The 24,294-nt window shown below is 42.1% G+C and overlaps 5 protein-coding genes across 10 annotated transcripts; 4 read left to right on the top strand and 1 right to left on the bottom strand.

Annotated features, from left to right (window-relative positions):
* Positions 1-376: 376 nt before the first annotated feature.
* On the top strand, positions 377-6,203 carry LOC125762287 (alpha-aminoadipic semialdehyde synthase, mitochondrial). The gene is made up of 6 exons (XM_049424198.1): positions 377-532; positions 723-869; positions 3,193-3,522; positions 3,590-5,540; positions 5,611-5,796; positions 5,899-6,203. Exons 1-6 carry the CDS (start codon positions 470-472, stop codon positions 6,012-6,014), a joined length of 2,793 nt encoding a protein of 930 aa, XP_049280155.1. The 5' UTR covers positions 377-469; the 3' UTR covers positions 6,015-6,203.
* Positions 6,204-6,902: 699 nt separating this feature from the next.
* On the top strand, positions 6,903-14,496 carry LOC125762311 (ethanolaminephosphotransferase 1). Of its 6 annotated transcripts, none has more exons than XR_007418198.1 (7): positions 6,903-8,248; positions 11,747-11,999; positions 12,075-12,331; positions 12,403-12,557; positions 12,619-12,799; positions 12,879-13,547; positions 14,185-14,496. XR_007418198.1 is itself a non-coding variant. In XM_049424255.1 (7 exons), the coding sequence occupies exons 1-7, from the start codon at positions 8,192-8,194 to the stop codon at positions 14,116-14,118; spliced, it is 1,281 nt and encodes a 426-aa protein (XP_049280212.1). In that variant the 5' UTR covers positions 6,903-8,191; the 3' UTR covers positions 14,119-14,496. The 6 variants fall into 6 exon arrangements, 5 of the variants coding, with proteins under 5 accessions (XP_049280212.1, XP_049280215.1, XP_049280213.1 ...); XM_049424255.1 differs by having other exon boundaries at positions 12,879-13,127; positions 13,990-14,496; XM_049424258.1 differs by lacking the exon at positions 14,185-14,496 and having other exon boundaries at positions 12,879-13,127; positions 13,351-13,764.
* A 3,275-nt stretch (positions 14,497-17,771) lies between these two features.
* LOC125766377 (uncharacterized) lies at positions 17,772-18,841 on the top strand. The gene is made up of 2 exons (XM_049432251.1): positions 17,772-18,019; positions 18,103-18,841. The coding sequence occupies exons 1-2, from the start codon at positions 17,813-17,815 to the stop codon at positions 18,754-18,756; spliced, it is 861 nt and encodes a 286-aa protein (XP_049288208.1). The 5' UTR covers positions 17,772-17,812; the 3' UTR covers positions 18,757-18,841.
* Positions 18,842-19,113: 272 nt separating this feature from the next.
* Positions 19,114-20,854, top strand: LOC125766376 (uncharacterized). The gene is made up of 2 exons (XM_049432250.1): positions 19,114-20,137; positions 20,201-20,854. Exons 1-2 carry the CDS (start codon positions 19,928-19,930, stop codon positions 20,852-20,854), a joined length of 864 nt encoding a protein of 287 aa, XP_049288207.1. The 5' UTR covers positions 19,114-19,927.
* Positions 20,824-22,737, bottom strand: LOC125766378 (uncharacterized). The gene is made up of 3 exons (XM_049432252.1): positions 21,724-22,737; positions 21,251-21,660; positions 20,824-21,185 (listed from the first exon to the last, which is right to left on the bottom strand). Exons 1-3 carry the CDS (start codon positions 21,931-21,933, stop codon positions 20,957-20,959), a joined length of 849 nt encoding a protein of 282 aa, XP_049288209.1. The 5' UTR covers positions 21,934-22,737; the 3' UTR covers positions 20,824-20,956.
* Positions 22,738-24,294: the final 1,557 nt, after the last annotated feature.

The raw sequence follows: 24,294 nt of genomic DNA, 5'->3' as shown, positions 1-24,294 counted from the left end.
TAGAATTTAACTATATGCTAAATGCGATATTAATTTTGAGACATTTAGTTTTTGTTTAACAACTTTCCAAGACCAAAGGTTTAAAATTGTTTATTACCAGTAAAACATTTCAAAAAGTAGTACTGAAATGTAATTCAGAAACATTTTCCAATGATAGCGACATGTCCGTTCCCTAACTGCAAACTTTTCCTAAAGCAAACGGCTTCAAGTGCAATTTGATTCTTCTTATCAATGCATTCCTAAACCTACGGCTAGCAGCGCAACCAATGCCCGTACGCAACAGCAAATGCCAGGCTCACAAAATGTGGAGCCCAGTGCGAATCTGGAAAGACTATCAATAATTCTCGATTCTACAGTACTCAATGCTATTATCACACTAGCGCACTGCCTCCAGTATCCCTGATACGGTGCTTCAGTTCAGCGCGGCCAGAGACGTCGTCAGTCCTATTTCAACCGCCGAACCGCTAAGATGTTTCGTATTTTAAAATGTAGTGAACACTTATCAGTGCGACAATTTACTCGTGGCAAACATGTAAGCAATCTTGAATATGGTCTCTCTCTCTAGCTGATTAAACGCCGCTGTTGGGATATTTCGATAGATTTCAGACCCAAAGTTTGGTGCTGGAGTTACACCGGTTTTTATATTGCGTTATAGCTGTTGAAGTGCAATGTTCGAAAAATGTGTTTTTGAAAACTACTTCTCTGTTCTTTACCCTTTGCAGACTGGCAAAGTGATCGCTATTCGCCGAGAAGATCAATCAGTATGGGAACGTCGAGCTTCCTTTCCACCCGCGGTGGTGAAAAAACTCATCAAACAGGGCGTCAAGGTGATAGTACAACCGTCCAACAGGCGAGCCTACCCGATGCAGGTAAGTGTCACTATCGCTTCGCTGGTGGTCCAATGGGATCTCGTCACATCACATCCCACTGTTACTAAGGATCTGCTGTACCAGGTTTAGAAAGCAAAATGTGTACGTCAACGCTTTTGCGTGTTCTTATCTTAATGGGTTGAGTAATTTAGCTTGAAGATCGTGACATGATTGAAAAACTTCAACGACCAATTGCGGCCAACTTGTATAGGACCCATGCACAAACTTTTCCACTAGACATTAAATATGGTCTACATGTGCCTGTCTTATCGGCTAAGCTTCACTGCGCTCGGGTCCACATGGTGCGAGATAATGACCCATACAGTAGGAGGAATTTTGTGTTTCTCTGTACATTCCGATGTCCTTGTGTACTTACATCTTCGCAACCATGCCAAGAGGCATCTTCTGTAGCTAAAGAAGGTCTTTCCGATAAGATCGTATTGGTTGCAATTGTATTTCTTGTTTGTCCACTCTCATGTGACGTAGATCCAAGTTAATTACTAGGAGGCTGATAATACAAGTGCATATTGCAATACTAGAGCAATAATACTTGGACGCATGCCTTAGGGTATCAACAAATAGTAATAGTATCATAACTTTCGCTTCAACTACACAATGTATGAAAGCACGTGACAATAGTCTCTGTCGCTAGTTGAGCTTAGTACTTCATCTGCTTTACTTCCTACGACGTTCCCTTTTGTTGTTACTATCGCTCGGCACTTAGATTGGCACTTGAGGACCGTATCATCGGCAATATCAACCTATCTTCTGAAGCTCTGTTATTATTGCAATTTGATTAAGCGTGATATCGCGCAAACGCAGATAAGGATATTGTCTACCGAGTCATCGGTACTGCTAACGAGAAACTGACAACGACAAGAGGGTGCGTAAATGGCATGGTCGACACAGCACGGACAGATCTGACCATACGAACTGATAAGCAGGTTTGCTGATGGTATTGTACACACCTCCTAGTTGTCTATTTGTTTTTCTTCGTTTCGCTTTCGTTTTTTTTCTATGCCCCGTGCATATAGACCACGAGGTCCCGATTGTAAGGCTTCAATGAATAGCCGTTTGAATGAGAATGACGGAAAAGGGATTTCTATCAATGGTTGTCATATGCGCCATGCTGCCAGATTAATATCAGCTGTTCCGGAAAGGAATGAAGGAATTTTGTTGTGAATGTTTTGCTGCAAGGAATTTGCCTGGTGCGCAGTAGGAATGAAACAAACAATTTTTTCTCGTAATGCGTAAAACGCCTCAAACACAAATTTGGGTTGATTCATTACACTCGACCATACAATCGACATACAACCGTACGATGGATAAGATTAGCTGTGAGAAGTATCCAATTTTGACTTCTTTCTTAACTTTTATGAACAACCCAATAGGACTTAATAGGAATTGCTGAATAGGGGTTTTCTAATCATTTCTTCATGTTTACAGGAGATTAGTGTATCGTTTGTTTATGTGCAGATTAATATAGTCAGCGTAGAGCTCACAGAACTTGTTATTGTAGCAGCATTGGATATTGTACCATATATGTATATGGCATCTCTGTTTAAAGTAGAGCTCCTCGGTAAATTCCAACCAGAAGTTTTCTCCCATATGGTCGAACCTGCAGTAATGATCTGCAACATACATCAGCCATAAGCCAACGATATATTAGCTGTAACTTTTGGATGACTTAGATAAGATGAGGCTGATATTTGCGACCTCTAAACTCATATTACTGGAGCAGATTGGTGGTAAATGAGGATTTCCAGAGAACATCTTCAACTAGAGCGTATTGGCGCTCATGATCATTCTGCATGAAACTGTTATGATCTTATGAATTTCTGTTTCAGAATCTTCTTTCAATAGTTTCCAATTTTCTCTCTCTGTCTCTCGTTCAATCTTCTGCGAATCGAAATAATTATACATAATTTTAAATCATTCTAGTTCCGATATGTTTCATAAATCAGTCATTACTGGCTCAACATAATCTATTTTATTTCCTTATTTATAAGACTCATCTTTTTATCGTAGCTTAGCCTTAAAGATGGTGTATCATTGTGGTACAGATTTTGTTTATGAGGAGAGTTGATCTTCTGATGATGAAAGCTATTTTTGAGCCATTTTAAAAAATGATGATATTTGTGAAGAAAAATTTGATAGCAATATCAAAGATTTTTTGGTTTATGTTAATAAGTTTTTTATCAAACTTCATTTTAGCCACTTTTCCATAAGATTGCATGCCCAAAAATAAGGGTACGGGGGTTTATACACGGGGAAATACGTCACGTTACAATCATCGTATTAATTTATGTTCTCTTTTCGCTAGGCTTATCTAAATGCAGGCGCCACCGTTCAGGAGGACATTAGCGAAGCATCCGTCATCTTTGGTGTAAAGCAAGTTCCCGTTGATGCGCTGATCCCGCAGAAAACATACTGCTTCTTTTCCCACACGATTAAAGCACAGGAATCGAACATGCCACTGCTAGATGCTTGTCTGGAGAAAAACATTCGGCTAGTCGATTACGAGAAGCTGATGGATCGCAACGGTTTGCGTTTGGTGGCGTTTGGAAAATATGCCGGTGTGGCCGGTATGGTGAACATTTTGCACGGCCTTGGCTTAAGATTGTTGGCGCTCGGACATCATACTCCTTTTATGGTAGGACAATATACATCACTTAATCTGCCAAAGCTTGTTACAATAGATTACTTTCTCTTTACAATAGCACGTTGGTCCAGCTCATAATTATCGCAATTCGTCAATGGCACGACAAGCCGTACGAGACTGTGGATACGAAATTTCCCTTGGCATGATGCCGAAATCCATCGGACCACTTACATTCATCTTTACCGGCTCCGGTAATGTTTCACAAGGAGCGCAAGAAGTTTTCCAGGAGTTGCCAGTTGAGTTCGTTCCACCGGAGATGCTTCGCAAAGTGGCCGAACACGGTTCGACTAACAAGCTCTACGGATGCGAGGTGAGCCGTTCCGATCATCTCGAGCGACGCGAGGGCGGTAAATTTGACCCCGTTGAGTATGATCAGTATCCGGAACGATACATCTCTACCTTCAGCAATAACATTGCACCGTACGCGTCCGTGATTGTGAACGGAATTTACTGGGCAGTCGGAGCACCGAAACTGATCACGATTCCCGATGCGAAAAATCTTCTCCGACCAGCGAATACTCCCTGGCTGCCAACAAGCCGAGGTTCTCCAGCGCTGCCGCACCGAATGTTGGCCATTTGCGATATTTCTGCCGATCCGGGTGGTTCGATCGAATTCATGAACGAATGCACTACGATCGATACGCCGTTCTGTCTGTATGATGCCGATCGTAATAAGGATCAGAAGAGTTTCAAGGGTCCTGGAGTGTTGGTTTGTTCGATCGATAACATGCCCACACAGTTGCCCCGGGAAGCAACGGACTTCTTTGGTGATCTGCTGTACCCCTACGCTCTGGACATTCTGCAGAGTGATGCCTCGAAGCCACTGGCGGAACACAACTTCTGTCAACCTGTGGAAGGAGCGATCATATGCAGCAATGGAAGTCTTACACCAGGTTACGAGTATATCAATGAGCTCCGGGAGTTGAACAGCCGGTCACGCCATAAGACGGAAGGATCTTACGAAGGCAAGAAGCGAGTGCTAGTGCTGGGAGCCGGATTCGTGTCGGCCCCACTTGTGGAGTACCTTCACCGTGAGTCGAACGTTAGTATTAAGGTAGCGTCTCAATACAAGGAAGAAGCGGATCGATTGGCACACCGATACCAAGGTGTAGAGTCGGTGTACGTCAATGTGCAAGACGAAAGTGCCAACTTACAGAATCTGTGCGAGGAAAGCGACGTAGTGGTGTCACTGCTGCCATATTCACTGCACAGTGTTATCGCGAAGCACTGCATCGCGGGCAAGACTCATCTAGTGACGGCCAGTTATGTGAACGATGATATCAATGCCCTGCACAGTGCTGCCCAGGATGCTGGTGTTACCATCATGAACGAGGTCGGACTTGACCCCGGTATCGATCATCTGCTGGCACTTGAGTGCATTCAGGACGTGCAGGAGAACGGTGGTGTAGTGGAGTCGTTCGTCAGCTTCTGTGGAGGACTTCCGGCACCGGAACACTCGGACAATCCGCTGCGCTACAAATTCTCCTGGTCTCCGCGGGGTGTCCTACTGAATACGCTATCTGCTGCAAAGTACCTGAGCAAGGGTCAAGTCGTGGAAATAACCGGTGGCGGTGAGCTTATGTCGGCACCGCGAGAACTCGAGTTCTTACCAGGGTTTGCGCTGGAAGGTTTTCCTAATCGCGATTCTACCAAGTATCAGTCGCTGTATGGACTAACAAACATTAACACTCTGCTGCGAGGAACGATCCGTTACAAGGGTTTCTCCGATACGATTAAGCCGATGCAGTTACTCGGACTGATCGATCCCAACCCTCATCCATTGCTGCATCCTCACGGTCCCGAGCTGACCTGGAGGCAGCTTATAGTAAACATGCTCGGACTGGCCGATGCGGATATTTTCATTGAAAACCTTAAGTATAAGCTAGCGGAGCGCGTAGGCACAATCGAGGGCTTGGAAGAATTGGGATTGCTGGAAAATGCTCCCGTAGTGAAGATGGGTTCTCCGTTGGATACGCTTAGCTATTACCTGTCGAAAAAGCTAGCCTTTGGTAAGGGAAAAGCACGAATTGTTTTACCTCTCTAATTAACATTAAAATCAATTCTGATGAATCTTACCAGCTGACACCGAACGGGATCTGGTCGTGCTGCGTCATGACGTTGGAATTCGTTGGAGCGATGGACGACGTGAAGAACGCGGTATAAACTTTGTCGTGTATGGTCAACCTGCCTCGGAAGGAGGTCACTCTGCAATGGCCAAAACAGTCGGATTTCCGGCAGCTATTGCAGCAAAAATGATTATCGATGGTAGGTATTTGAATTCCTTTTTTGCTTATATCTTAACTTCCGGTTCAACTTGAGAAAAGCAAACCAAACTTACTGCTCCTTTCTAATCCTATCTTTATTTAGGTGAAATCCAACAACGTGGTGTGGTATTACCATTTTCGGCTGATATCTACCGACCCATGCTGGCCCGTCTGGAGCAGGAAGGTCTAACGGCGACAACGACCACGAAGGTTCTATGAAAAAGGAATATGGATAAACAGATTGATCCACCAGAGAGTGCACAACCAGGATGGATAAATACGATTTGGATGCATTTCTGCAAAATAACCACCTTGTGCTTTCCTAAAATTAATTCTAGTTGTAATAAGTAAAAACCAAAATTGTTAAAATAAATTGAATGTGACAATAAACTCTTATTAAAAAGTAAATCCTGATAACAAAATGCATATTTTTCTTTTCAAAAATATATAACAGGGACGATTCTTAGATTATTTTAAAGATTTCGCTACAAATTACGCCAGATAGTATAAACTTGTAACGAAAGTAACAGAACAGACTAAGGGAGAAAAGCTGAAGACTATTAGCATAGTCAATAGGATGCATTTAAAAATACTTGAAATTAAAGGGCCAAATGGTATATGGCAGATAAGAACAAGTAAACCATTTATATAGCTTGTAGATCGATATAGGTTGTTAATAGTTATCCTTAATTATAATGATTTGCTTAATCGAGAAGAGCTAACAATTGTAAATAACATTTATGAATATTACAGTCATCTAAGGCTTGTGTATGCGTACTGTTTGCCTTCAGTTATTGCGATCAGCCCATATACTATCGCATGAGTTTGCAGGTTTATGCTAATGGGCTACGAAATGCACTTCAACCTCGCCAGGCAAGAACTGAATGCATATGTTCATCTGCTAGAAAAAAATACGCGTTTTCAACTTCACGATGCTTATCAGCTCATCCCTGGCCGATGGTCGGTGCACACAACTACCAGTGCAGCCAGTTCATTCATTCCTATGCAAACGGACGTTGTACACTTGCCAGCAATCGTCTCGGGCCGAGTTCGCAGCAGAACGAACAATCGGATTATTTATCGTAACAACGCTGCGTGTTCCGTTGCCTCCGTAAACCCGCATTCGTTAGCGAACCGTTGAGTGAAGCGGAAGCCCTAGCACTAGCCCTGCCTGTGTTGGAGTTTCGATTGAGTGGGTCAACCCGTCGGGTGTGTTGCATTTATGTTTTTGCCAGCTGGTTTTTTAAACAGCGAGACCGGAATCGAGACAGCCACGTGAAGGCTTCGCAAGCTAAGCTAATTACGTGCGGGTACGGTGTGTGGTGTTTAATGTTTGTGTACAAACAACTTCTTCCATTGCGTTCTTGATGAATATATAGTGATTCAGCAGTTGGTAGTAATTGACAATTATATTGAACCAGTAGTGTGTTTAACTTTCCATCACAAATAGTACGCTGATACAGTTCGTGTTCGTGTCCCAAAAATCACTCCAATCGCCCGAAGGTCCCGCACCCGGAATTGCGATAAGCTGTACAAGGGGGCTGACCCGGTTCGTGTTTGGAAAATAGCGAAACATCATGTTTAGGGGACATTGGCATCTATCACACGTGGATGTATAATCGCTTTAGTAGACTGTCCCGTTCTGTTTGTTTGCACTTCGGAACTAATCGTGTGATCTCACAAGTGCGTTACTACGAATACTAGCAAATATGGTTTACTATTAGCCTTTTTTCGAGTGTGATTGATCCGACGCGATCTGTCAGCTAACGGTGACGAAACGCGCGCATTTGTTTGTTCTTATCAGTAGACCGCCACGGCGAGAGCCTGTTGCTCCCCACAATTGTGCCGTGACCCCTGGGTATATAGTGGATTAAAACCCCACTCATGGTGCGAGCTCTAGCAGCGTATGTGTGTGTGTGGGACTCTTATAATCCGATGTCAGTTATTCCGATGCGCTGATACGGGCGGAGTCCGTCGCAATCGACTTTGGTAGTGGTATGGTGTGCGCATACCGGGCATTTTCAGTATGATGATGATTACGGCTTTTGCCGGTTGTGCGGTGCTGTAATTAGTGTGCCATCAGTGTGTGATAGCTGAAGCGCCACGAACGTACCGAGGATCGTTCGTCACTCGCGCAAAGTAACGCAACGTGTCGCACGCGAAGTTCTCCAACCGTGTAACGTCCGCTATGCGTTAAAGACGTTTAGCCAATAGAATAGTACACCTTTACTTTGCGCAAACTACAACTAGACGCTGGTACACGTGAGGGGGAACGGTGAAAGGTCGATCATTTCTCACCAGTGTGTGAGTTGTTTTTATCGACTTGTTTACACGTGATATTCTAGTGCATTCAAACGCGATCGTCGTTGATCGTGCTACCCCTCATCGTCGACAAAATGATCGGGATTAAATATCTGAACGATGCCCACCTTAAGGGGTTCGAAAAGTACAAGGTAGGTACATCCGCCGTGCGACAGTGACACAAGTTTTGTTAACAATCGTTTCCACGTAAAGGGTGCCTTCGTTCCGTCGTCCCGGACGTACGCCCGTTTTATGCGCTGAATGTGATAAGTGGCTGCATTTGAATTGGATAACACACTCCGTATCTGGGATGCTGTGTAAAGAGACAAACAACTCCACAGCCATTTAAGAAATACGCGAATACATAGTGCGGAATCATTCTCTGTCTCTCTTTCTTGCCTGTCTGAAGACGAACCACATTCGATGTACGAATGGCGTGATCAGTTATGATAATGAAAAATGGGACCATGACAGAAACAAGAAACATTTCTAAGTACGATTTTAACCAGGGAATATCCCACCCAATCGTACGACATTCGATGGTTAATGTGTATCGAATGCAGCAAATGATCGAGATAAGTGTGATTTAGCGTGACGCAACGACGATTCAATTCGATTTAGAACGGTTGAGCTATTATTTTCTTATCGAGCCAATGCTGCAGTACGGATGGGGTTTTGTTATCGTATTATTTATTACCACCAGTAGCCAGTATCAAAGGTCTTTAGATCTCCCCGCAAAAACCCGTATCGGTACGGTGTTACTTTTATTAATGTATGAGAATTTTATGGCACTTTAAACGGGTTGAGTTCGTTTCCCCTCACATCAACGGTTTTGAGGAGTGATCTTGAAATTAAGAAGATCTCATGTGTAAGCGAGAGGTCGGTAACCATGTATGGAGAATTACTTTTCGCAACATCTATTGCATCCTTTAGTTCCGATTTCTTGAAAGCAACAAAACCAAAGAGAGCTATTTGTATGTTCACCCCATACTTAGTACTGTTTCTTTCTGTTGAAACCCACATACCGTACTGTAACAACGGCTAGAAACTCTCCCATCGTTACTGTTTACCGTTGTAACACGTTTAATGTAAAACAATCGGCCCGACTGTTTCTGATTCTTCCATTGCTTTTTCATGGACCGTGTGACCTTATTCTTTAAAGCCGGCAAAGCGAAGATACACCGAATGGTTTCACTTTCTATTTTCAAGCCCTTCAAGAAGAACCACTACAAATGGGGTATGATGATTTCCCTTATCGCGTATAGAGACGTTGCAAGCTAAGGTATTTGAAGCAAGCCTCCAGTCTGGGCGGTCGTCTAAGTCGGTTTAGTGAACTCGGTGCGCTCAATTGCTGTACAACGAGGGTGCGAGATCCGCGATACGTTTCGTCGTATTAAATTTAAACGAGCCAAGATTAGTGATGCCATGGTTGATAATGGTTACAACCTGCTTTAGATTCGCCTTTGCCTTTAGATTTTGCATTTGTGCGAAATATTCTGCTACATAAAAGATACGCCTGAAGTTCGCAGTATTGAAAAACAAATTTAAAAAAAAAAACTGTTCTTTCCTTGATCTTTTGTTTCAATCTTTAAGAACGTATAAATCGAAATAGGAAACATAAACCATAGCAACGAAGCGCGACTCATCCTTGATCTCGCTTCGAATTGATTGTTTCTTGTGGCCTTCTGTCGTATCGGACAACAGGCATGTATAATGGACCATTGGACGACCTTTGCCCTATTTCCGCCACTCCAGAACCCTGGAGTAACTCCTTCCAAAATTGATAATCCTACGCTGCATCGAGTGTGGAAAACGGGCTTGATTATCGGGTCGTTGATTGCCACTCGGTTGGCATACTGAGGGATCGCCTTCGAGCTTTTTCATCGTCCGAACTGGCCAACTACTCGAATGGATCAATCAATCGTCGTATGCGTCAAGACTGGCGTGCGAACGGTGACGCCTGTTTACAATCTATGGTTTCTTCTGCGACCAAAGGCTGAAACTTTATTTGCCTTCCTGGTCCTAGTTCAATCAAATGATAGAAGCAGGAAAGCCATTTGAATGCGATTCCAAATGGAAGGGATGCAAAGAACAAGCGAAGCAAAACAGGGCAAAAGTTATGAATAAATCAGCCACCATCGGCGCCACTATCGGTGGTAGCTTGTAGCGTGTGACCTTCCTGAAGGAACTCAAAAAGATAGGGACTGAAGCTTCTGGTCAACAATACAATGATACTGTCGGTATTTCTGTAAATTATTCTCACGCGTTACGACTGTTTTATACTAATAAAAAATAAACTTTTTAGTAGTAGATGACTGCAAGTATTGTCCATCACTAGCCACTACTTGTTTCCATCTTTTATGGCAATTTTTGGAGCACATTGAGAAAAATGCCGATTTTCGGTACCTATCCATGTATTGATCGATAGTGTTCCTTCATTGTAATTGCTGAAGTATCCGGCAGCCAGTTACTTTAAGTTTAAGCAGCTCCAATCTAGTTGATCATATGAAATACATGATCATTTTGCTACGAATATTCGAATTAATTTCTTCTTTGCTCAACGACCTCTAAGGTCCTGTCCAATTCTGACTTACTAGATTTATGTTTACCACCTAGCTGGACAGTCAGTCCTTGCTACGGGAGGACGGTCGGTTCGAGTTAACTAGATTAGGTAACTATAAACGTTTTGATCACGAAAGAATTTGAATATATTCTCCCCTTTAAAATGCCTTAGAACATTTCGACTGGGTTTAGCTCGGGCGGCCCGGTGGAAAAGATGGTAACCGAACCTGTCTCTACACGAAAGGACCAGGTATTTTATCCCATCTGAACTGTTTCCCGTAAGGATTGGTTAATCCAGCTACTGATAAATAAAGCAAGGAAAACCAGTAAAGTCAAGCCCAAGACCTCTTGAGGTTGTAGTGCCCCGAAAGAAGAAGAAGCTGCGGCAAGTTGGCGAGGTAAACGCTTCACTTCCGCATGTAGATGTGTATTTTGGCCAAATATTCTGTCCCAATGTCACCTTGCCAAAGAAGTGACTATCTTACCAAGGAGGTGACCTTATTTCCATCAATTTTTCGTTTGAATCTCTATTTATTCTTCCGGTGGCATAACACAATTGGATGGCCGGAACCAACTTCCAAAAGATGGATTCTCCAATCTTCAGCCATTCCAGAATCTTGTAAAAGTTTACGCGATCATATGCGGCCGACATGAAGTTACAATGTCTGCATTTGTTGTTGACCTGGATGGAGCAGGGGATTGGACAAACTATAAATCGAAGTCCTTTTACTGTTCAAGCCATAGGGGCCGTAAAAAAAGTGATAGAGCTATCCAATTTTCTTAGCTTTTAAGACAACTAGTATACATTGAATACTGATAGGTTGGCCAACTAGCAGCAGGTAGGATTGGCGCATGAAAAATGAGACAAATTTATCACTTTTTTTAAAGCATACAACAGACTCTTGAAAATGATAGTATTTCGTCTGAAAATCTTGAAGCACATTAGTTGAAAAATTTGCAATCATATAACCAAACATTTTAACATTCCTAACATTAATATGGAGCTATTTTAGCACGTAAGCAGATAAAATGCCGCATATGAACTAATATTGCTTATCACTTTTCTTCTTTACCATTCTGCAATCTAGTACAACTGCGTCGATACAAGTATTCTTAGTGTTTATGTTATGCACCCGTTCTGGAATAAGGTCGTCCTATATTGTCCACGGTGGATTGCACCGAACCTACTTACCTTTTCCGGTTTTCTGCTGACGGTGGTGAATTTTTTTCTGATAGCATATTACGACTACGATTTTCGAGCAGCCACCAAAACTCCCATACCCATACCGGATTGGGTATGGATCTTAGCAGCGATCAATCTATTTGTAGCCTATACTTTAGGTAAGCGTACTATTTACTGTCGACTTCAGTGTGTTTTTTTTTTCGAATTAAATTATTTCCACTTTTTACATGCAGACGGTATCGATGGCAAACAGGCACGAAGAACTGGAACCAGTGGACCACTGGGTGAATTGTTCGATCACGGGCTCGATTCTTACTCGGCAGTTCTGATACCAATCTACATGTTCACCATATTCGGTGCTGCCGATCTACCACCGGTGCGAATGTACTTCATTACACTGAACGTGTTCCTTAACTTCTATCTGCCACATGTGGAGAAGTACCTGACCGGGGTAATGTTCCTGCCCTGGGGTTATGATTTTGTCATGTGGGTAAGTTAAGTAAAGCTGTGCCGCATTTAGTAGTTGCATTGAAAAACCAATCCTCTTGGCTTGCTTTTCAGGGCGTATCGATAACTTTAGCGATCACAGGAATACTGGGAGCTGAGTTTTGGCAAATTCCCATCTTTGGTGTGAAACCTTGTCACATATTCGAGATGACACTTTACGTGTCTGCCGTCATTACTAGTCATCCCATTATTATACACAATGTTTACAAGTATGTATAGAGCATTGTGACGCTGAGTAGATTTCGTCTAACGTTGTACTCCCCTTTGCAGATCTTATCGCGACAAAACGGGTAAAATGCGATCATTCAGCGAAGCAATCCGACCATTAGTACCGCTTAGCAGTCTATTTATTATGTGTACCGTGTGGGTACTGTGCTCACGAAATGGAATAATCGATATGGAACCAAGACTGTACTTTGTAATGTGTGGTACACTTTTCTCCAACATTTGTGTAAGTAATGTTAAAGAGTCTTCGGTTGCAATTGAAAGTATTGAATGGTTTGTTTGTTTTTTTGTTTTTCTTTTTCCAGTGCCGTCTTATTGTAGCTCAAATGTCTGATACTCGGGCGGATCTTTGGAACGGGCTGCTCAACTTGCTGTGTGTGGTTGCCTTCTTCTGTATCCTGCCCTATCCACTCCTTGGTATGCCCGAGCTAAGCATCCAGGTCGAACGATACCTGCTGTACGGGTTGACATTCTGCGTCACGATCGCGCACATACACTACGGTGCAGGAGTAGTACGCGAAATGTGTCATCATTTCCGGATTCGTTGTTTCAAAGTAAGATCGGATGCTAGTAAGCTTACTGCGAGTACTAATAACCTAGATGTTAACCGTAACGGTAGCTATCCTAACAAACATCATCTTAACCACCGCCAGATTAAATCCAAGTAATGTGGTCAGTAGAATGTAGCGAACCAGTCACAGATAAGGCAAATTTGCTTAAAACTCTAACCAGAAAATGCCTACCCGAATTTCTACTACCTTGTTTTGCTTCGAGCAGATCGTCCCACTGGAAAAGCGAAAAGCGAAACTAGCTCTGGTTTAGAGTACGGTGTTTTTGGGGGGAAAACAAATGTGCCGAATGTGTTGCGTCTACCATCACGTGTGAAGTGTCCGAGTGTACGCGAAAGATGTGGTGTAAATATGTTCGCTATCATTCGCTAAGTAATTCTGCATACGGTAGTGATACGATCACCGGTAGGCTGTGTTTTATACTGCGTTCCTTGTAATGTATAGGTTGTAATGGTACCGATTAACATTAGATACTCGTCGCATGGCGCTGTGTTTTGTTTTTAAAAGCTCCCCGTGTACACTAGTTCTGTGTGTCATCCTTGTTTTGTAGATCATTTCCTTTTCCCTCTGTAAACTTCGCGTGCAACCATTGAATTTTACAGCAAAGCGAACGCACTAATAACTTATGACTTGGTTCTTTTTCCAACACTCACTATTAAACTCTCCGTGTATCAACGATACTGTCAACTACTGATCGAAATACTCTAACTTTCACGTGCACTGAGGATAGATTGCGCCGCACGATAAGCCATTACTAAGTTACTAAACTTGCTGCAATACTCGCATCTGTCTGTGACACTGCAACACATGAAATCCCAGAGAACAACTAAAACCGAATATCACACAGAAATTCAGCATGCCGTACAGTCAGATGATTAGCCCTACGGTCCCCTATCTCAGGAAAGACGAGCTTAGAAACCCGCACTCACCGTCGGCCAGCAGCATGCGTGGTTATCCATGTGATCGCAACCGATAGGACATGTGCATAATAACGCAATAACGAACGTATTTCTGATCGCTCAACGCTCACGCGTACCCACAGATACCAACCACTCCGTTACCGCAGACAACCCCGCCAGCGGACGATATGGAGGACATCGAGCTGTGAATAGCTACGGGATTCAATTAAACACGGGTGCATTTCACGGGCGGTGCTTTAATAACCTAGAACTACGTATGTTAAATCACTATTGTTTAAGCTTCGGGTCGGAACGGAAACTACTTGTGTACATACATATTTACCAACCAAAAATGCCAGAATGAATGTGTACATAGTGTTGTAATCAGTTTAAGAAGTGTTTCCTGTTGCAAATATAGGAAAATTACAGTGAAAAGAAATAATAAGAAAAATTCATAGATTTGTTTGTTTTGTTTTTCATTTGCCGTAAACATATTTTGTCGTTGGTAACTCAGTCTATGGTTGTAGACTTGGTTTTTCACTGTTTTATTTTTTAGGTAGAAATTTACAATATATTTGAATAAACAATTTTTATACAAGATTGTTACTAAGTAATATTCATGATACAGCAGGTGGGTAAACTTGAAAACGAAAAATGGAAATAATAAAGAAGTCGATCTAAAATTATTCTTCTTGGCCATGCTGATGCAGGGTACGGTGTCCAACGTTTAATTTATCATTGGATATAGACTGTGCTTGTTTATAGCAAATGTTTGTCTTAAATGTCTTTATATCGCTCTGTAATTTTAATTGTATGACGAATATTCGATAAGTCCATTGTTGGTGTTTAGAGAAAACAAAAAGAAAAAGATAACTCGTTCTCGTGGTAAAATTTAGTAGTTTCATTTTTCAACTACAAGTAGTTTAAGTCGGTACACGAGACTCTCTTTAAGAAAATGAACATCGCGATGCGCTTCGCCTTTGCCGGTCGAAAAGTTGACAGATCTACAACAAATGTATCGACGACTTCAGAACTACATCGAATGCCTCCGCATCGATACTAACCTAAAGGATTTTAACGTTTTCTTGCTCATTGATTGATAGCCTGAAAACGGTACGTTTGTGGTACAGGTAAGCATATTTTATGCGATTAAATTGAATTACATCTATAAACATTTGAAGCTTTTCGCCGTCGAACCGTCTATTCATTGGGACTGTTCATTGATGGTATCCGGATGCATCTCTTAGCATCGTTCATCCCTGCTTGAAACTATTGAAAAACGCAATCTGCAACTTAAGTACGATTTCTGCACCGAAATCGGCTATCTGAGCACGGAAAACGCCCTAAAGTTCGACGTTATCATTCCGCACAAATCCGTGCTGAAATAAATAAAAATATTTCCTTTACGAAATAAAGATTAGTACCTAGGTAACACGTAATTAACATAAGATTCCTCTTTCTATGATATACATAAAGAACGGGGGTTTCGGAACTATGAAACAACCGATAAATTCACAGCCATATTTTGAACAGTAATGCCAGTTAACACATCACACTTAGTTTTGCCAAATACCAATTCGATCTTGCCGGATTATGCTATATTCCTTGCAATTAATTTTTAAGCATGGTTGAAGCATGTTTCAGAATGAGTAAATACGTTTGTTTTATGTTTGCCTAGCAAAGCTGTGTTTATACTGATTTTTCCAAGGAACTTCTGCCGTTCCATTGAATTTTTGTAGAGAAGAGTAGTTGTCTAACTGTACTAACGTAATCAGAACACACCTTTGCCAATGAGTTTACGCGTTTAGGACGCATTTAGGATTATTGCTGCTTCCTTTCTTACAGTGGCAAATTTAGTTACATATTTCACATGTAGAGAAATACAACTTTGTAGTGAAGATGTGATCTCTTCCATAAATAAAGAAAACTGGTGGAATATTTTTTTTGCGCAGATTAACTGTTTCGATACGGAGTTTGATTGGACATCTACAATCGCCATGGGAGAAGATCGCTTGATTTAAATTCCTCGAAATGATTGGGAAAAGTTGCGTGATTTGCATAAGCGTGATTGGCCTCGCCATGAGATCACATGGCGCTCGGGGAAAGACCGTTAACCAAAACACACTCGCACTCTAAGGCTAAAGCCTTGGAACATTTTCAAGTTTTTAGAATTTTTTATTATTTTTTTTATATAAAGCATTACTTGAGTGAAAAGAAACTTATTTCAACCAATTGGCATTAACATAAATCAATTTCTAAAATATTGCCAATATACTAAAAAAAAGGTAAGGCTATAGACTTAGAAAATTTCAATTTTTTTTTATTTTCTTATTTTTTTTTTATTCTTTTTTTATTTAATGCATTATTTGAGTGAAAAGAAACTTATTTCAACAAATTCATATTAAAATACATCAATTTATGAAATTTTGCTAAATTACTCAAAAAAAAGCTAAATGATATAGTCATCTTTACTATTCTTATTCTTCGTTGATAACCCTAATAGGAGCTACCAAATACATTTAATTTATCACTAGGTATAAGGTTGTACCAATTCTTTGTTTGTCTCCAACAAACATTCTTCTTCTGAAACGGTGATGAACTTGTTCCTATCGCATCATCAGCAACAGCAGCAACGAAAGCAGAAACATCAGCAGCAGTGGCAGCAGTGTCAGCCGTCTCTCCGAGTTGTCCGTGTCGACCGCTGAGACGTTGCCCCTGCAGACGGTGTACCCTGGGTGTGTACTGGAGCTGTAATGAGCTGGAGGATGCTAGCACTGACATCGGGATGGGTCGCCGCACCGGACTTGGCCATCTCTGTGTGCCCATCAAACGGTCGGCGAACAGCGCGAAATTGGCTCGCCACATCCATTCGGCCAAGTTCTTGGGGGGGAAAGCGGGACCCGAGTAGTGACTGAGATGGGAGAGATCTTGGTCACACACGTGAATGTTCTCCTTATCGAAGATGACATCAAGAAGGCGATTGAAAACAAGCTCGAAGAAGCCTCCGGAATTACTCTTGTTCATATGTGCTGACTGATGGCACAAAGCTCACTCGTGTCCGTCTCCCGCTGACCAAGGCACAGACGCTCTTTGGGCAGAAGCTGATGCTCTGCCATTGTGTTAGCAGTGTTAGTGAGCTGCCGAAGCGTCTTTGTTGTCGTTGTTTTCGTTGCCAGGAGATGGGACACTTTGGGGCAGCAGCTGAGACTCCGAGTACTTAATCAGGAATCCACTCGTACCCGGACACTTGGGCTGTGCCTTAGTAGTCAGCAGCGGCAGGAATCGTCTTCACATTACACCGGTTGGAGGTGGATGACCACCTAGTTTACAGTTGAGGCATTCCGAGTCGCTCTTAAGGCGGCAGGATTCGCGCAGCATAATACTACATACATTTACTAATCATTATAAGCTTATACAGTATAAAAAGTATACGAAATCTTTTTTTAGGCACCAGTTACTTTTCAACTATGCTTAGGTTTCTTCTAATTTAGTGGCAAAAAATCGAACTTGAAAATAACAACTTTTTCTGCTGTTTTTTCCCCGAATTAAACGCGACAAATTCTTTCCAAAAGATTCTGGAATAAATAATGAGAAACCATAGCTGCTATAACTGAGTGTAGTAAACAAAAAAAAAACCAAAAGCATTCATTGGCGAAAAACGAGTTCCAGAGGCTTAACGCTATCTTATCTCACTGCTCTTTCTTTTGTGACCATGTTTTCACCCGAGGACGAATCGAATAGCTGTTCCGGGGCAGTGTATCACTAACCGCCATGGGAGAAGATCGCTTGGTTGAAATTCCTCGAAATGATTGGGAAGAGTGGCGTGATTTGTATAAGCGTGATTGGCCTCGCCATGAGATCGCGTTTAATTTAGTGCAAAACTATATCGATTGGTCAAAGCGCGATCGTAAAATTAAGGACTTGGCACTGTACAGCCTTAATGGCAGCTGGCGGGAAAACGGCACTTTTGTCATCATCGTAAGTAATCGTGTGTTGCTAGTACCCTTCCGGAATGACCCCTCTAATAGTGATGTTTCGTAACGCTTTGTAACCTGTTGCAGGATCGTATCGATTTGTATATGTACACGCTGGACGAATCTTTGGACACTCTGCGTCGTGCACTGGAGCTAGTCGATTGGGACTACTACTACGTGTCCATTATGTGCGAGTACGAAACATTGCTCTACAACACGTTTAAGAAGCTTAATGTCCGTGTGTCTATAGCACGCCCAAACATTATGTATTTCCTACCCAAGGAGGAAGCCTTAAAGCTGAACCCATCCGTACCGGAAGGTCTTCAAGTTGGCCCGCTTCAACCGTATCATGCCAAAATTATTAACGACCTGTGGCCACACCGGGAAACGGGTTCCGAGTTTTCTCTGGAGCGATTAATCCGTTGGAATCCATCGATGGGTTTGTTCGACAAACAGGGCGATCTACTTGGATGGTGTTTGTTCACGCAGCCTGGCGTCATGGGATCGCTGGGTGTAATAGAACGTCGCAAAGGCTATGGCAAAATTGTGGTGCAAGCATTCGCCAAACGGCTAGCGGAAATGGGCTTCAATCTGTACGCTAGTATTCTAGTGGAAAATGAACCATCGAAAGCACTGTTCGCAAGTGTCGGATTTAAACCGATCAAAGACACAACCTGGATTCGAAATTGTGAACGAAAATTTGTTGAATGGAGCTCTGGAGATAAGCTGGAATTCAACTAAACCTCTCAATTTCTACGGCTGTTATCTAAATGAGCAAAATCATTTTAATTGTAATATTCAACATTAAAGTCATTTGCAAAAACAATTCTGAAATGGAACTGGCTCTAACATTCTTGTCGCCGCTCGCCTGCTTATATGATGGGCGGCTGCTATCTTTCACTTCCGCAATCCGAACAGTTGCAGGGTTGTATCCTGCTTGCTTAGCTTTTGCTCGGGCCCCGTTGCCCAGGTCGCCTACTCCGCCCACCGTTAGATCTGCTACTGACTTTTACCTAGTTATTTCACAACATACTTCTTCTGAAACGATGATGAGCTCCTATATCAGTCTAAAAGTTAACAAAACCAGAACAAGTGTATCGACGAGACTGGTCCCAACGTGAGATTATATACCATTGGCCTCAGAACTACATCGAAAAGCTGCGGATCGATAGGAAACTAAAGCTCTTTTCCGTTTTATTCGATTATGTACGGTGTGAAAATGATACGTTTGTCAGACAGATAAGCACATTACACATTTAAAACATGCTGACACTGTACCGCTATCAGCTGTTTTTTCACACGCTCGAACCCAACAAGTAAACCACTTAATAATGGAAGATATCTGGTTGTAACAACTTCTGCACTGAAATCTGCTATCTGAGTACTAAAACATAACGTTACCACGATCTTCTACGCACGATCTTTTACTCTACACATTAACTATCGAGGATGCTGTGAAGCTTGTTTCATCTTGTTCAGATTCGAATCAAAACGAATCAAACGACTGTTTGATTTATTTATTACTAAGCCTTCATCCAAATCACAAAACGATCCGTCGCCAGGAGATGTTTCTGAAACTTAAATTCCAAAACGCCAATACCATAACACGAAAGCTCGCCGAATGGAACCGTTAGCACAGCTGTCTACACCAGCTGTGCTACTCGCACAACCCAAACAGCCCATCTCGTCTTCCCGAAACCATGCTACAATCTTCTCCTGGTCGGTGTTTTCGACCGCCGATTGAGTAATCTTATCAGCGTTGTTCAAAACCTCGTCGTTGTAATAAACGATGTGTACCAACACCTACCTAAAATCGACCTAACACAACGTCCCGCCTCTATCTTGCGTGTGGTGCACTATTTGCGCATCGCTGATGAGGGAACGGATTTAGTAGCACTCAAACAAATCAGCTATGCAGAACGACACGCTTGTCCGGATTCCTGCGAGCGCTTGGGAACAGCTGCGTGATCTTTATAGGCAGGATTGGCCACGCCATGAGATAGCGTATAACAATGTGCAGAACTACGTAAGCTGGATAGAACGTGATCCACAGATTAGTGCAACGTTAATTGTTTACAGTCTAAATGGAAACTGGAGACAAAATGGAACGTACATAATTATAGTAAGTTTGGTGTTTTACAATTTAAATAAAACCTTGGTCTAACCATCTCTTTCTGGGCTTTAGGATCACACGGATATGTTTATGTACACTTTGGACCATACCGATGAAACGTTAAAGCGAATGCTGCTCCTACTCGACTGGCACCATAGCTATCTGATGAACATGTGCCTTTATCGAGCAATCGTACTGGAGGTGTACCGACTGCATCGGCTCGAGATTGCATTTGACAGTGCCGATGTCATTTATCATCTTCCGCAGCAGGTCGCGCGTCACTTTCGATACGATCTACCGGTGGGCCTTACGCTCAAACGGATCCCACCACACTACGCATCGTTCATCTACAATCAGTGGCTGAATAAGTCCGTGGGCACAGAGTATTTCATCGAACGGATGCTTCGGTGGAACGTTTCTATGGGGCTGTTCTGCGAGGGCGTACGGGAACCGTTGGCCTGGTGCATCCGCACACAGAACGGTGCGCTCGGTCTGCTGGGAGTGGTCGCGCAACGCAAGGGCTATGGTTCGTTGGTGATAAAAGCGATAGCCCGCCGGCTGGCGGAACAAGGATATAGTACGTATGCTAGCGTGCGGCGTACGAACGTGGCTTCGCGCAAACTATTCGAAAAGCTTGGTTTTCGTATAGCCGGTGAAACAAGCTGGTTGAAGAACATGAAGAGCACATTTGATGGTTCCGAGCTTCGAAAGGTAATAAAAGCATGAGTGTTTGGCTAAGTTTATTTCCTAAAACAATTGTGTTTGATGAAGTTATTAAGTGTCTACGATTTCAAACGATCGTTCTTAATGACCAGTGAATACACCTCGTTACGACTCCTGTTTTTTAACCTTTATCCAATGCCATAGTTCGACCGCATTGAATCCTAACTTTTCAAACAAGCTGCGTGATGCCATATTACTGTCCACGACATACGCTTGTGGTAGCTGTCCATTCTCATGTAGTTGATTCGACAATCGTTCAATAATCGCTCGTCCCAAACCCTTACGCCGATGCTCGGGAATAGTTTGGAATAGGGCTAACGAACCGGTCTGATCACTGGAATAATATGAAAATGTTACCAAAGAGTTTTCTTCTTCGTGATCTACTTTTCATATACTCACATCAAACACCAAGCTACTAAACGATCGTTCGTGTCGTACACTGCCAGTGAAGGGTTGCGCTCGATCAAACGTGTAGGCAGATTTGTAAAAATTGGATCATTATGTACCCACTGCTGTTCGACGATGACACTATCCTCTGGCTTCACAGCACCGAAGCGGTATTCGGATTGAAGCTCATTGCACATATCTTTTCCGTCTTTATGTGGTACTAGCTGCCGGTAACACACCATCCGCTCGTGACTGTCTTTCGCATAGGAAAGCATGCACATAGAGCGATCGACCACGGTTCGAAAGCAGGAATCATACACCATGCTAATGGGTGCACCCAATTTGCTCATAACCGTTCTAAGCACTTTTTCCAAACTATCGACAGTAGTATCCAGGGTGTAGAAAAACAGCTCCTTGCAATCCTACGAAAGAATTTAACGCTATTTATGTTTTGTGCAAAAAATTCTCACACTTAGTTCCAATACCTTTAGCACAAATGTTCCAGTGATGCGCCAATCACGTTCCGGGTCAGTAAACACTTCTACCTCTCCATTTTGATGCAGATCGCGCCAATTGTAGAAATTTTCCAGCATATAGAATGTATACGCATACCTTGGCCAATCTACACGATATAGGTCACGCAATTCAGCACACTCTTCTAACGAGATATTTTGCAGCTTTGCCTCTGATGACATATTTGGGAATATAGGGGAGACTGGAACTTACTTCCACCAAAGCTCAAACGCAACTAATCCGCAAACAATGAGTCTTTCTTTACGCAACTGGTACATTTCAAGAAGATACGAGATGTTCGATTGTTGTACTTGTGCATTTTGTGCCACTGTTGGCAAGCACATCCATAAAAGCCGACACAATAAGATGAACACGCAGCTACTAATATGAGCAGTAACACACTGTTATCAAGCAATCTATATTTACATAAAGCGAATGTTTCTCTTTTTTTAGTAGTAGGAATTTATATTGTACAATCAATTATAACACGTTATTCACACATAAAGCATAAAATGTTGTCTAATTGCAAAAAATATTATTCGACTGCGCAGTCATTGCACAAAGTTTTGTAAAGTAATACAAACATTTTTGCAACTAGGTCGTTACGCTAAATAAAAGAAGGCTGATGCTATGGCCTAGAGGAGAGTTCCACATTTGTCGAAATTGTTTTTATACAATAACGTAGCACAAACAACTACGGGCATTCTCCCACAACTTGTGTCCGTGCCTTCACGATCCCTTCTCCCCTCTACAATCACGATGAGATAAGCGCTATAAAAACAGTTCATCTGCATGTTAATCTATCTACGAAGGGATCCGGATCACAATTATGCAAACCTACGACCTAGCCTTTTCAATCACCACCGCTATATTAGCAATTATGTTTCTGCCGTTTTGCAAAGATTTTCTTTGTCGGTAAATAAGCGCACGGAATCTGTTTTGCTGAAGGACAAGATTTTTTTTTTTTAATTTGTGTACACTATGTCTTATCGTCCGTAAATCTCCACCAAGTAGTCGAGCGCGTTGCCAATGTAACGAGTCTGGAGGGCCAAGTTGACGTACCGTTGATAGAGCCCACCGCCAGTAACATGCGCCTGGCCGGTACGATTGAAAGTACGATCGTAAGCACGAATGGCAGTAATGTTGTAGATGCCGGTGTAATTTACAGCGCGGCTTACAATTCCACCAGGAATACCAGGAGCTGCGGATACTTGTCTGCAGAAGTAAAAAACGTGGTTAGTACATTTGTTTAGTGTTAATGGATGATAGTTGGATTATGAAACTTACGTATAGAGGATGCGATCACCGGTATTGATGGTGCCCAGAATTAGATCTGAGGCTTGAATCAACCCGAAAAGGGCCACGGCAAGAAACACACAAGCTACTAAGAACTTTGCCATGATTTTAGCACACAAGTCGCTGCGTTACTGTTCGATGCTACGAAATTAAGGTGCGCCCTGCAACACTCGATCGTTTGATATGATGAACTGAGACAACTGAACACCTCTTTTATATCACATTGGAACCACTGCCAATCAGTCGTTTTGGCGCCTCCGATAAAAGATGGCGAATAAAATACCGGAAGCTATCGTCGATAAGATAAAGGGAAACATGATTTTCCATTACTAATCAGGGCGGTGTATGCACTCTAACTGGGGTATGGAACGGAAGACAAACGATGGAGTTTGACAGTCCTTCCACTGGCACAGTGTCGTTTGTGCGAGTTGTTAGAAGAATGGATTTAACGGTCTGTATAAGGTCTAAGATTATAACGTTATCGTTTTAAGGTTAGGCAACAGGGTTTGCCCTTAAACAATAAATGTGAGTCACAATTGAATATGCATCGTGTTGTTTCCTGTTGCAATGTGCTGATGTTTTCACGCAATTTCAATGTATAAATATGCTTGAAAAAGTAAAGCTAAAGAACTATTCAATAAAAAATTATTATTTGATTATTAACAATTATTCTTTCTCTTTCTCCTTGGCTTAACCTCATGTCAGGTCAGTGACATGTTAAGGTCATGTCGGCCATTTCTGGCTTACTAAACTTATTGTTATAGCGTAGCTGGATAGTCAGTCATTGCTACGGGAGGGGGACGTTCCGGATAGGATTTGATCCATCCATCCATAAACATACAGCACTCTAAAAACTTCATACGAGATAAAGGAAAAAAACCCTTTCAAATATGAATAAAACCACCATCTACATATAAACTGAGCTTGATCTGATATCTACATAAAATGTAGACTTAAAAACAATGGTTGAAATTTAAAACTTATGACAATACTTATTGAATATTGAATTTCAAGCAAATTTTCTCATCTTCTTATCTTACTAGACTCAATTTTAGCTCATGATCGGATAATGAGTAACTACGTGAAAATGGTTGGAATCGGATTTGGTAACGGTTTTGTCGTTTATGCGCTGTTACCACCTGTAACAACCGCTGGGAGTAATAATATTTCAATTTCAGTTAACAAAGCTTGTGCATATTGTTTCGCTATTTTTCGCTGCATTTCAAATATTGTAAATTTGATCTGTT

Source organism: Anopheles funestus, chromosome 2RL (assembly GCF_943734845.2).
Source record: "Anopheles funestus chromosome 2RL, idAnoFuneDA-416_04, whole genome shotgun sequence".
In the NCBI taxonomy this organism is placed as follows: Eukaryota; Metazoa; Arthropoda; class Insecta; order Diptera; family Culicidae; genus Anopheles; species Anopheles funestus.
The sequence above is the reverse complement of the archived record's forward strand: the minus strand, read 5'-3'. Positions and strand labels throughout refer to the sequence as shown.

Bases quoted from the DNA above. Each gene is read 5' to 3' on its own strand.
- LOC125766377 (XM_049432251.1), top strand. From the start codon at position 17,813: ATGGGAGAAGATCGCTTGGTTGAAATTCCTCGAAATGATTGGGAAGAG. The intron at 18,020-18,102 runs GTAAGTAATCGT...AACCTGTTGCAG, and splicing joins ACGGCACTTTTGTCATCATC to GATCGTATCGATTTGTATAT.
- LOC125766378 (XM_049432252.1), bottom strand. From the start codon at position 21,933: ATGTCATCAGAGGCAAAGCTGCAAAATATCTCGTTAGAAGAGTGTGCT. The intron at 21,661-21,723 runs GTATTGGAACTA...ATTCTTTCGTAG, and splicing joins CTGGAACATTTGTGCTAAAG to GATTGCAAGGAGCTGTTTTT. The intron at 21,186-21,250 runs GTGAGTATATGA...ATATTATTCCAG, and splicing joins TTAGTAGCTTGGTGTTTGAT to TGATCAGACCGGTTCGTTAG.
- LOC125762311 (XM_049424255.1), top strand. From the start codon at position 8,192: ATGATCGGGATTAAATATCTGAACGATGCCCACCTTAAGGGGTTCGAA. The intron at 12,332-12,402 runs GTAAGTTAAGTA...CTTGCTTTTCAG, and splicing joins GTTATGATTTTGTCATGTGG to GGCGTATCGATAACTTTAGC. The intron at 13,128-13,989 runs GTAAGATCGGAT...AATATCACACAG, and splicing joins TCCGGATTCGTTGTTTCAAA to AAATTCAGCATGCCGTACAG.
- LOC125766376 (XM_049432250.1), top strand. From the start codon at position 19,928: ATGCAGAACGACACGCTTGTCCGGATTCCTGCGAGCGCTTGGGAACAG. The intron at 20,138-20,200 runs GTAAGTTTGGTG...TCTGGGCTTTAG, and splicing joins ATGGAACGTACATAATTATA to GATCACACGGATATGTTTAT.
- LOC125762287 (XM_049424198.1), top strand. From the start codon at position 470: ATGTTTCGTATTTTAAAATGTAGTGAACACTTATCAGTGCGACAATTT. The intron at 870-3,192 runs GTAAGTGTCACT...TCTTTTCGCTAG, and splicing joins GGCGAGCCTACCCGATGCAG to GCTTATCTAAATGCAGGCGC. The intron at 3,523-3,589 runs GTAGGACAATAT...TCTTTACAATAG, and splicing joins GACATCATACTCCTTTTATG to CACGTTGGTCCAGCTCATAA.